The 12,109-nt window shown below is 39.9% G+C and overlaps 1 protein-coding gene across 1 annotated transcript; it reads left to right on the forward strand.

Moving 5' to 3' along the window:
* The first annotated feature begins 1,263 nt into the window (after positions 1–1,263).
* LOC136121402 (small integral membrane protein 20-like) lies at positions 1,264–2,171 on the forward strand. The gene has a single exon (XM_065875297.1). The coding sequence runs from the start codon at positions 1,326–1,328 to the stop codon at positions 1,527–1,529; it is 204 nt and encodes a 67-aa protein (XP_065731369.1). The 5' UTR covers positions 1,264–1,325; the 3' UTR covers positions 1,530–2,171.
* The last annotated feature ends 9,938 nt before the right edge of the window (positions 2,172–12,109 follow it).

Consider the following 12,109-nt stretch of genomic DNA (forward strand, 5'->3'; position numbering starts at 1 on the left):
TATAGAAACAAGCAGATTGTGGAAAATGAAAGGAGACAACTGTCAGAAACTTTCTTTCTGCAATTGAAGTAAGGGCTTCTCCCAGAAGGTAGCACTAGTGATTAGAACTGAACGCTTGTGAACATCTCAGAGATCATTTGGTTTGAGGTAGGATGACTGGAACTCACACCTGGGATATAAACATGAGAAAGGGAGTGTTCAAATGGTTCAAATGAGACAGGAGTAGGTGAAGGAGGACAAGTAAGAAGACATCTCTGGATTGGTGAGAAAAGCAGATGGTTTTATGCCTTAGAAACTGGCTAGTAGGGGAAAAGGTCATATATATAGTTTTTAAACATCATAGTAGCCTATATGTTCACCTTCTTTTCATTACATTGGTAATCATGCCAATTTAATACAAGAATAGGTTCTGATTTTAGAATCTGGCTGTCAGGAAATTATGGGGTATCAAAAGAACTGTAGCATGTTCTCCTTGGAGCGAACAAGACAGGGATTACACTCTCCCTGATGAGCTTTCTAAGTGATTTTTTTAAGGAGGTTTGTGCATTCTGTGTTTAGAAGCACAGAGAACCTTGGAATGGAGAATCAGTTTTCCCTCTTGTCTGTTAGTCTGCATCCGGGCACTGGATGACGCTGCCTAAGTCAAAGAAATTTGGCCTGCAGTCAAGGCTGGATCCCAGGGCTGTGGGACCTGACGTTCCTGTACCCCAGGTCTGAGATTTTGTCTGTATCAGATTGTCATCTGATTGCAGACTCTTTCCCTTACACTAAAAGGTGCAGGGTTCTAACTTCGAGAGTGAGAATTCTGTATAAGCCTGAAATCACTTTTCAACATGAACCATTTGAGATAATAGATCACATTTTATGATATTAAGAGAAATAACCCAAGGAAATTAAAAGAAAACAGATCCATGGCCATTAGATAGGACTGTCTCAGAAAGAAGACCAAAAAACCAAAAAACACCTTCAAGTAGGGCAACTTCATATAATCATTTTAAGCTTTTAAATCACAAGTCTGAGCTGTAGGAATGTCTTTGTTGATAAATGCAGAAGAAGGATCAGCCATTGGAACCATTTATCTTGCATTTGTTCAAAGCACCGAATAAATTACAGCAAAATTTTTAGAGTTTGGAATTTTACTGTGATGTGACAAGTACTCAAAATCAAAGATTTGTTGAATTTGCAAATAATATATATATATTTATAGTGATTGACCCTTCTTCTAAATCTGTAATTTAAAAGGGGAGGGGGGATACCGCCGGCGGCATCCGGGTTTCCAAGAATGAGGGCTGCTCGGCTGGTCAAGGCGGCCACCGGCTGGAGCCATGACCCCGAACCTGCGCACCACGCTCATTTTCGGCGGCTTCATCTCCCTGATCGGCGCCGCCTTCTACCCCATCTACTTCCGGCCCCTAATGCGGCTGGAGGAATACCAGAAGGAACAAGCCATAAATCGAGCTGGTATTGTCCAAGAAGACGTGCAGCCACCAGGGTTAAAAGTGTGGTCGGATCCATTTGGCAGGAAATGAAAAGGCTATCACCACCTCTGATTATGAAAGGAGACAGAGTCTTCATGCTTTCAGTTCTGCAGCAAGTACAGTAAATCACCTGGCTGAAGAACGATGGCTGGAGAAGAAAACTCTAGAAGGCTGTAAAGAAGAGTAGTGTGCACCAGGATTAATTCCCTTCTTAAGTATCAAAAGAACCCTGAAACAAATCACACCATTACGAAGGTTTTCATGATTTGGTTTCCTTTCTAAAAATAAAGCTTTCTCACCCAGCTGCATTTGGAGGTGATCTACTTATTATTCAGTCTCTACCTCTTACCTACCTGAGCTTCGATATGAATACTAGCAACCAGTAGACTTGGGAAGATCCTAGTCTGTTTTGCCATCTTCCAAATAAGAAGTTTCAGTGAAAAACCACCATATTGAGCAGCCTCATAGGGCTCTTTGAAAATGTTAAAGTTGATAAAACTCTTTGAGGACAAGGTACATTGTACTCTTTAAGAATAAAGAGTTCAACTCAACTATCTCATTGGGAGGGTTGCTGCATTTTGAAAAATAAATAACTATGAAGCAAATCAAACTAAATGGGTATGCATGCCTAGGAGAAATCATGTTGAATTAACTGAGTGAAAATATGTATATTAAAATGATTTCTTTTTACTTCAAAAAAAATAAAAGAGGAGGGGTCTTCCCTAGTGGTGCAGTGGTTAAGAATCCATCTGCCAATGCAGGGGACACGGGTTCAAGCCCTGGTCCGGGAAGATCCCACATGCTGTGGAGCAACTAATCCCGTGCGCCCCAACTACTGAGCCTGCACTCTAGAGCCCACGAGCTACAACTACTGAGCCCACACACCACAACTACTGAAGCCCATGTGCCTAGAGCCTGTGCTCTGCAGCAAGAGAAGCCACCGCAATGAGAAGCCCACGCACTGCAACGAAGAGTAGCCCCCGCTCGCCGCAACTAGAGGAAGCCCACATGCAGCAACGAAGACCTGATGCAGCCAAAAATAATAAATAAAATTTAAAAAATAAAAGGGGAGGAAAAGTAACCAAACAAAGCAATTTCACATTCTTCACTTCCAAATTCTGGTTGAAGGTATTTGAAAGATCAGGATGGTTTTCCATCTCTGGTGATTTAGACATGTTTTCAAAAACCAAAAGTAATCCAAGAGTATTGTTATTAATATACGTGTTATTCTTCACAAATTTATAGTAACAGCTGCCACCAATTTTGCTGGCTACATAGGGATATCTGTCTGTGGATGCTTCTTTTTATGGTTTCATTCTCTGAATATGTTATAAGCCAAGTTTGCTTAACTATTTTATTAAGTACGCTTCTTATTCTGGAATAATTTTATGTGTATAGAAAATTTACAAAGAGTGTGTAGCAAGTTCTCATATACACTTCACCCATCTTCCCCTAATGTTTAACATCTGTAAGTGGGTGGAATCTTGGCCTGCAAAATATATGTCCACATCCCAACCCCCGGAATCTGTGAATGTGACCTTATTTGGAGAAAGAGTCTTTGCTGATGTAATTAAATTAAGGATTTTAAGATGAGATTGTTCTAGATTATCTGAATGGGCCTTAAATCCAATGACAGAGATCCTTATAAAAGACACAAAGAGGAGAAACATATAGAGAGAAGAGGACAGGGCTCGGTTTTTCACCAATATTCCTTTTTGGACCTAGGATCCAATCCAGAGTACCACATTGCATTAGTTGTCATGTCTCTCTGGTCTCCTCTGGTCTGTGACAGTTTCATAGTCCTTCTTTGTTTTTCATGATCTTGATAGTCTTGAGCAGCACTGGTCAGATATTTTGTAGACTATCCCCCACTATGGGTTTGTCTGCTATGTTTTTCATGATTAGACTGGGTTATGAGTTCTGGGCAAGAATACCACAGGGTTGTAGTGCCCCTTTCATTACATCATAAGGGATATATATATCCACATGACTTACCCCTGCTGATGTTCCTCTTGACCACTTAGGTGTGGTAGAGTTTTCCAGGTTTCTCCATTGTGAAGTCACTATTTTCCCTTTCCGTACTCTATTCTTTGGAAATAAGTCTTTAAGTCCAGCCCACACTCAAGTAGGTGGGAGATTAAGCTATACCTCCTTGGAGTATGGGGAGGATAGTATGTATTAGAATTTTTCTGTAAGAAATATGCCTTCCTTCCTCCCTTTCTTCAATCATTTATTTATATCAGTATCAATATATGTATATTTATTTTATAATCCAATTTTACATTATGATCTAATACAACATTACTTATTTTTTTGCCCAAATTATTCTAGCTTTTCTGGGTCTTATTTTTATTATTATTTTTATTACATTGTATGGTATTAATTTAAGCTTTCTTTTTGTTCCTTGGTCCATTAGCTATCTGTTGCCACATAACAAATTACCCCTAAGCTTAATTGCTTAAAACAACAAACATTATTATCTTAGGGTGTCTATGGGTCAGCAATCTGGGTGTGACTTAACTGTGTGCCTCTGGACCCTCACAAGTCTGCAATCAAGGTGTAAGTTGGATCTGTAATCTTCTGAAGCCTCAACTGGGGAGGATCTGCTTTCCCATGCTGACACATGTGTTGTTGGTAGCCCTCAGGTCCTTGCTAACTGTTGCATGTAGCCATAAGCTCCTTGCCATATAAGCAAGAACCAGTCATAGACAGCTCACAACATGGCAGCTGGCTTCCCTCAAAGCAAGAGAGTGAGAGAGGGTGCCCAAGATGGAAACTGTAGTCTTTTTGTAACCTCATCTTGCAAGTGACAGTCTGTCACTTTTGCCCACATTCAAGGGGAGGGGATAATAGAACGGCATGAATATGAGGAGGTGGAATCCCTGAGGGCCATTTTAGAAGCTGCCCACCGCACCCAGTGTTGCACTCTTGTAGTCACTCACTTTACTTCACTAGAACGGACAGAAGGAAAAGAGAAGGGGGAAGCTTTGAAAAGCAAAACCCCAGTGGATTAAATGTTTTGCTTGCAATAATTTTCAACATCGTGTCACATACTACATGGTATCTACCTATCTACCTTATTGGTCATTTGTGCATTTATTTATTCATTCATTTAGGAGTATATGACATGTAACTTCAAATCCATTGTGACATTTCTGATCCCGGGATGTGGTCTGTCTGAAGTCTTTGAAAAACCTTTTTTTCTTAATTAGATAGCACCTATGTGCTTATAGGTCATTTAAGCCCAAACACCACAGTCCCATTTCCACCAGGTGTCATGTGAGCAGAAGTGGAACAATTATTAATTGTAATTGAAGCTAAATGTAATTACTTTTATAACCTTGAGTTGTTCACATTGAATTCATAAACATTTCATAATGAAACTAGGGAATTATGAAGAATTACTGACAATAGCACCAGTAATTCTTCCATTTGAACTCAGTTCATCTTTAGATCCATAACCTTTAAATAAAATCATTTATTTGTGTCTTCTAGTTAAAAAAAATAATTCATGCTCCCTGCAGAACACTCGATAATGAAGAAAAGCCCAGAGGAAAACAACAAAACCACTCCAAACTTTATAGCATAGTGTTAACATTTTGATGCATAGAATTTCCACATTATTTTATACATATTTATGTATACATATATTTAACACCATTGGTATCAAATCTGTAGAATATTTAGAAATGTATTCTGAATATTTTCCTAACTAAATCATTATTTTAGCAAGGATCCACTTGGCTTACCATTATTGTCACTGAAATACCTATGCATGTGAGTTTCTGCTCTGTGGACACCTCTGCACTCATCCAGTAAACATCTATTAACTGCTTACTATAGGCCAGGCAGTGTGTTGATGGCACACGATAGAGAGCCTAGTGCAGTGGAGAGCACCTGCCAGGGATTTGGAAAACTCAATATTTCTTCCAGTTCTGCTACTAATTGTCTCATGTCGTTGGACAGATAAAAACCAATAGCTAACATATATTGAACATTCACTATAAGCTAGCTACTGTTCAAAACCGTTCATCTACACTCTTCACTTATTAAGTTTAATCACAACAGCTCAACAATGTAGATACTATTATAGCCAAACTCATTTTGTAGAGGAAAAGATTGAGGCCAGAGAGGTTAAGGAACGTACCCAAACGCAAATAGCTAGTAGGTAGTGAAGGCAGGATTTAACACTTGTAGCTGATTCCAGAGGTTATGTTCTTAATCACTACTGTATACATTTTTTTTTTCTTTTTGTGGTACGCGGGCCTCTCACTGCTGTGGCCTCTCCCATTGTGGAGCACAGGCTGCAGACGCGCAGGTTCAGCGGCCATGGTTCACGGGCCCAGCCGCTCCGTGGCATTTGGGATCCTCCTGGACCGGGGCACGAACCCATGTCCCCTGCATCGGCAGGTGGACTCTCAACCACTGCACCACCAGGGAAGCCCTACTGTATACTTTTGAAGTGACTATGAGCCCTCTGGGCCTTAGTTTCCTCATTGGAAAAATATATGAGTTGTCCTAAAAGTAGATGGTCCCCTATGTCCTCTGCTTGTTTGCATGTATAGTAGCATTTTATCATATGCATAATTAACTTACTCAACTTCAAAATTTTCTCAAATGAAGAGAGCAGGAGATTGGTTCAAAATGGCGGAGTAGAAGGACCTGCTCTCGCTCCCTCTTGCGAGAGCACTGAAATCACAACTAACTGCTGAACAATCATCGACAGGAAGACACTGGAATTCACAAAAAAAGATACCCCACATCCAAAGACAAAGGAGAAGCCACAATGAGATGGTAGGAGGAGCACGATCACAATAAAATCAAATCCCATAACTGCTGGGTGGGTGACTCACAAACTGGAGAACACTTATACCACAGAAGTCCACCCACTGCAGTGAAGGTTCTGAGCCCCACGTCAGGCTTCCCAACCTGGGGGTCCAGCAACGGGAGGAGGAATTCCTAGAGAATCAGACTTTGAAGGATAGCAGGATTTGATTGTAGGACTTCGAGAGAACTGGAGGAAATGGAGACTCCACTCTTGGAGGGCACACACAAAATAGTGTGCGCACTGGGACTCAGGGAAAGGAGCAGTGACCCCAGGGGAGACTGAACCAAACCTACCTGCTACTGTTGGAGGGTCTCCTGCAGAGGCGGGGGTGGCTGTGGCTCACCATGAGGACAAGGGCACTGGCAGCTGAAGTTCTGGGAAGCAGTTCCTTGGCGTGAGCCCTCCCAGAGTCTGCCATTAGCCCCACCAAAGAGACTGTAGGTACCAGTGCTGGGTAACCTCAAGCCAAACAACCTACAGGGAGGGAACCCAGCCCCACCCATCAGCAGACAAGCGGATTAAAGTTTTACTGAGCTCTGCCACCAAAGCAACAGCAAGCTCTACCCACCACCAGTCCTTCCCATCAGGACACTTGCACAAGCCTCTTAGATAGCCTCATCCACCAGAGGGCAGACAGCAGAAGCAAGAAGAACTATGATCCTGCAGCCTGTGGAACAAAAACCACATTCACAGAAAGATAGATAAGATGAAAAGGCAGAGGGCTATGTATCAGATGAAGGAACAAGATAAAAACCCCAGAAAAACAACTAAATGAAGTGGAGTTAGGCAACCTTCCAGAAAAAGAATTCAGAATAATGATAGTGAAGATGATCCAGGACCTTGGAAAAAAATGGAGGCAAGGATCGAGAAGATGCAAGAAATGTTTAACAAAGACCTAGTAGAATTAAAGAAGAAACACCTAGAAAAATTAAAGAACAAACAAACAGATGAAGAATACAATAACTGAAATGAAAAATACACTAGAAGGACTCAATAGCAAAATAACTGAGGCAGAACAGTTAAGTGACCTGGAAGACAGAATGGTAGGATTCACTGCTGCAGAACACAATAAAGAAAAAAGAATGAAAAGAAATGAAAACAGCCTAAGAGACCTCTGGGACAACATTAAATGCAACAACATTTGCATTATAGGGGTCCCACAAGGAGAAGAGAGAGAGAAAGAACCCAAGAAAATATTTGAAGAGATTATAGTCAAAAACTTCCCTAACATGGGAAAGGAAATAGCCTCCCAAGTCCAGGAAGCACAGAGAGTCCCAGGCAGGATAAACCCAAGGAGAAACACTCTGAGGCACATAGTAATCAAATTGACAAAAATTAAAGACTAAGAAAAATTATTAAAAGCAACAAGGGAAAAACAACAAATAACGTACAAGGGAACTCTCACAAGGTTAACAGCTGATTTCTCAGCAGAAACTCTACAAGGCAGAAGGGAGTGGCATGACATATTTAAAATGAGGAAAGGGAAGAACCTACAACCAAGATTACTCTACCTAGCAAGGATCTCATTCAGATTCGATGGAGAAATCAAAAGCTTTACAGACAAGCAAAAGCTAAGAGAATTCAATACCACCAAACCAGCTCTACCACAAATGCTAAAGGAACTTGTCTAATTGGGAAATACAAGAGAAGCAAAGGACCTACAAAAACAAACCCATTCCAATAAAGAAAATGGTAATAGGAAATACATATTGATAATTACCTTAAATGTGAATGGATTAAATGCTCCAACCAAAAGACACAGGCTCGTTGAATGGTTACAAAAACAAGACCCATATATATGCTGTCTACAAGAGACCCACTTCAGACCTGGGGACACATACAGACTGAAAGTGAGGGGATGAAAAAAGATATTCCATGCAAATGGAAATCAAAAGAAAGCTGGAGTAGCAAAACTCGTATCAGATAAAATAAACTTTAAAATAAAGAATGTTACAAGAAATAAGGAAGGACACTACATAATGAGCAAGGGATCAATCCATGAAGAAGATATAACAATTATAAATATATATGCATGCAACATAAGAGCACCTCCATACATAAGGCAACTGCTAACAGCTCTAAAAGAGGAAATCGACAGTAACACAGTAATAGTGGGGGACTTTAACACCTCACTTACACCAACAGACAGATCATCCAGACAGAAAATTATTAAGGAAACACAAGCTTTAAATGACACAATAGTCGAGATAGATTTAATTGACATTTATAGGACATTCCATCGAAAAACAGCAGATTACACTGTCTTCTCAATGCTCATGGAACATTTTCCAGGATAGATCACATCTTGCATCACAAATCAAGCCTTAGTAAATTTAAGAAAATTGAAATCATATCAGGCATCTTTTCTGACCACAACACTATTATATTAGAAATCAATTACAGGGGAAAAAATGTAAAAAACACAAACACATGGAGGCTAAACAATACGTTACTAAATAGCTAAGAGATCACTGAAGAAATCGAAAAATACCTAGAGACAAATGACAACAAAAACACGATGGTCCAAAACCTGTGGGATACAGCAAAAGCAGTTCTAAGAGGGAAGTTTACAGCAATACAATCCTACCTCAAGAAACAAGAAAAATCTCAAATAAACAATCTAACCTTACACCTAAAGGAACTAGAGAAAGAAGAACAAACAAAACCCAAAGTTAGTGGAAGGAAAGAAACCATAAAGATCAGAGCAGAAATAAATGAAATAGAAACAAAGAAAATTATGGCAAAGACCAATACAACTAAAAGCTGGTTCTTTGAGAAGATAAACAAAATTGATAAATCATTAGCCAGACTCATCAAAAAAAAGAGGGAGAAGACTCAAATCAATATTATTAGAAATGAAAAAGGAGAAGTTACAACAGACACCACAGAAATACAAAGCATCATAAGAGACTACTACAAGCAACTCTTATGACAATAAAATGGACAGCCTGGAAGAAATGGAGAAAGTCTTAGAAAGGTATAACCTTCCAAGATTGAACCAGGAAGAAATAGAAAATATTAACAGACCAATCACAAGTAATGAAATTGAAACTGTGATTAAAAATCTTCCAACAAACAAAAGTCCAGGAGCAGATGGCTTCACAAGTGAATTCTTTCAGACATTTATAGAAGAGCTAACACTCATCCTTCTCAAACTCTTCCAAAAAATTGCAGAGGAAGGAACACTCCCAAACTTATTCTTTGAGGCCACCATCACCCTGATACCAAAACCAGACAAAGATACTACAAAAAAAGAAAATTACAGACCAATATCACTGATGAACATAGATGCAAAAATCCTCAACAAAATACTTGCACACAGAATCCAGCAACACATTAAAAGGATCATACACCATGATCAAGTGGGATTTATCCCAGAGATGCAAGGATTCTTCAGTATATGCAAATCAATGTGATACACCATATTAACAAACTGAAGAATAAAAACCATATGATCATCTCAATAGATGCAGAAAAACTTTCGACAAAATTCAACCCCCATTTATGATAAAAACTCTACAGAATGTGGCCTTAGAGGGAACCTACCTGAACATAACAAAGTCCATATATGACAAACCCACAGCAAACATCATTCTCAATGGTGAAAAACTGAAAGCATTTCCTCTAAGATCAGGAACAAGACAGGATGTCCACTCTCACCACTATAATGCAACATAGTTTTGGAAGTCCTACCCACGGCAATCAGAGAAGAAAAAGAAATAAAAGAAATCCAAATTGGAAAGGAAGTAAAACTGTCATTTTGCAGATACATGATACTATACATAAAGAATCCTAAAGATGCCACCAGAAAGCTACTAGAGGTAATCAATGAATTTGGTAAAGTTGCAGGTTACAAAATTAATGTACAGAAATCTCTTGCATTCCTATACACTAATGATGAAAAATCTGAAAGAGAAATTAAGGAAACACGTTTGCCATTCCAACAAAAGGAATAAAATACCTAGGAATAAACCTACCTAGAGAGACAAAAGACCTGTATGCAGAAAACTATAAGACACTGATGAAAGAAAGTAAGGATGATACAAACAGATGGAGAGATATACCATGTTCTTGGATTGGAAGAATCAATATTGTGAAAATGACTATACTACCCAAAGCAATCTACAGATTTAATGCAATCCCTATCAAATAACCAATGGCATTTTTTTTACAGAACTAGAACAAAAAATCTTAAAATTTGTATGGAGACACAAAAGACCCCGAACAGCCAAAGCAGTCTTGAGGGAAAAAAAGCGGAGCTGGAGGAATCAGACTCCCTGACTTCAGACTATACTACAAAGATACAGTAATCAAGACAGTATGGTCCTGGCAAATACAGAAATATAGATCAATGGAACAGGATAGAAAGCCCAGAGATAAACCTATGTTCAACTAATCTATGACAAAGGAGGCAAGGATATATAATGGAGAAAACACAGTCTCTTCAATAAGTGATGGTGGGGGGCTTCCCTGGTTGGGCAGTGGTTGAGAGTCCGCCTGCCGATGCAGGGGACACGGGTTCGTGCCCCGGTCCGGGAAGATCCCACATGCCGCAGAGCGGCTGGGCCCGTGAGCCATGGCCGCTGAGCCTGCGCGTCCGGAGCCTGTGCTCTGCAACGGCAGAGGCCACAACAGTGAGAGACCCGTGTACCACAAAAAAAAAAAAAAAAAAAAAGTGATGGTGGGAAAACTGGACAGGTACATGTAAAAGAATGAAATTAGAACACTCCCTAACACCATACCCAAAAATAAACTCAAAATGGATTAGAGGGCTTCCCTGATGGCGCAGCGGTTGAGAATCTGCCTGCTAATGCAGGGGACATGGGTTCAAGCCCTCGTCTGGGAGGATCCTACATGTCGCGGGGCAACTAGGCCCGTGAGCCACAACTACTGAGCCTGCGCGCCTGGAGCCTGTGCTCCGCAACAAGAGAGGCCGCGATAGTGAGAGACCCGTGCACTGTGATGAAGAGTGGCTCCCGCTTGCCACAACTAGAGAAAGCCCTCGCACGGAGATGGAGACCCAACACAGCAAAAATAGATAAATAAATTAATAAACTCCTATGCCCAAACATCTTAAAAAGAAAAAAAAAGGATTAAAGACCTAAATGTAAGACTGGACAGTATAAAACTCTTAGAGGAAAACATAGGAAGAACACTCTTTGACATAAATCACAGCAAGATTTTTTTGATCCACCTCCTAGAGTAATGGAAATAAAAACAAAAATATCAAATGGCACCTAATGAAACTTAAAAGCTTTTGCAAAGCAAAGTACAAACAAGATGAAACGACAACCCTCAGAATGGGAGAAAATATTTGCAAACTAATCAACAGACAAGGGATTAATCTCCAAAATGTATAAACAGCTCATGCAGCTCAATATTAAAAAAACAAATAACCCAGTCAAAAAATGGTCAGAAAACCTAAATATACATTTCTCCAGAGAAGACATACAGATGGCCAAGAAGTACATGAAAAGCTGCTCAGCATCCCTAAGTATTAGAGAAATGCAAATCAAAACTACAATGAGGTATCGCCTCACACCAGTTAGAATGGGCATCATCAGGAAATTTACAAACAATAAATGCTGGAGAGGGTGTAGAGGAAAGGGAACCCTGTTGCACAGTTGGTGGGAATGTAAATTGTTCTCCATAATGGAGAACAGTATGGAGGTTCCTTAAAGAACTAAAAATAAAATTACCATATGACCCTGCAATCCCACTACTGGGTATATACCCTGAGAAAACCATAATTCTAAAGGAGTCATGTACCACAGTGTTCATTGCAGCTCTATTTACAATAGCC

This window comes from Phocoena phocoena, chromosome 3, assembly GCF_963924675.1.
Source record: "Phocoena phocoena chromosome 3, mPhoPho1.1, whole genome shotgun sequence".
In the NCBI taxonomy this organism is placed as follows: Eukaryota; Metazoa; Chordata; class Mammalia; order Artiodactyla; family Phocoenidae; genus Phocoena; species Phocoena phocoena.

Bases quoted from the DNA above. Each gene is read 5' to 3' on its own strand.
- LOC136121402 (XM_065875297.1), top strand. From the start codon at position 1,326: ATGACCCCGAACCTGCGCACCACGCTCATTTTCGGCGGCTTCATCTCC.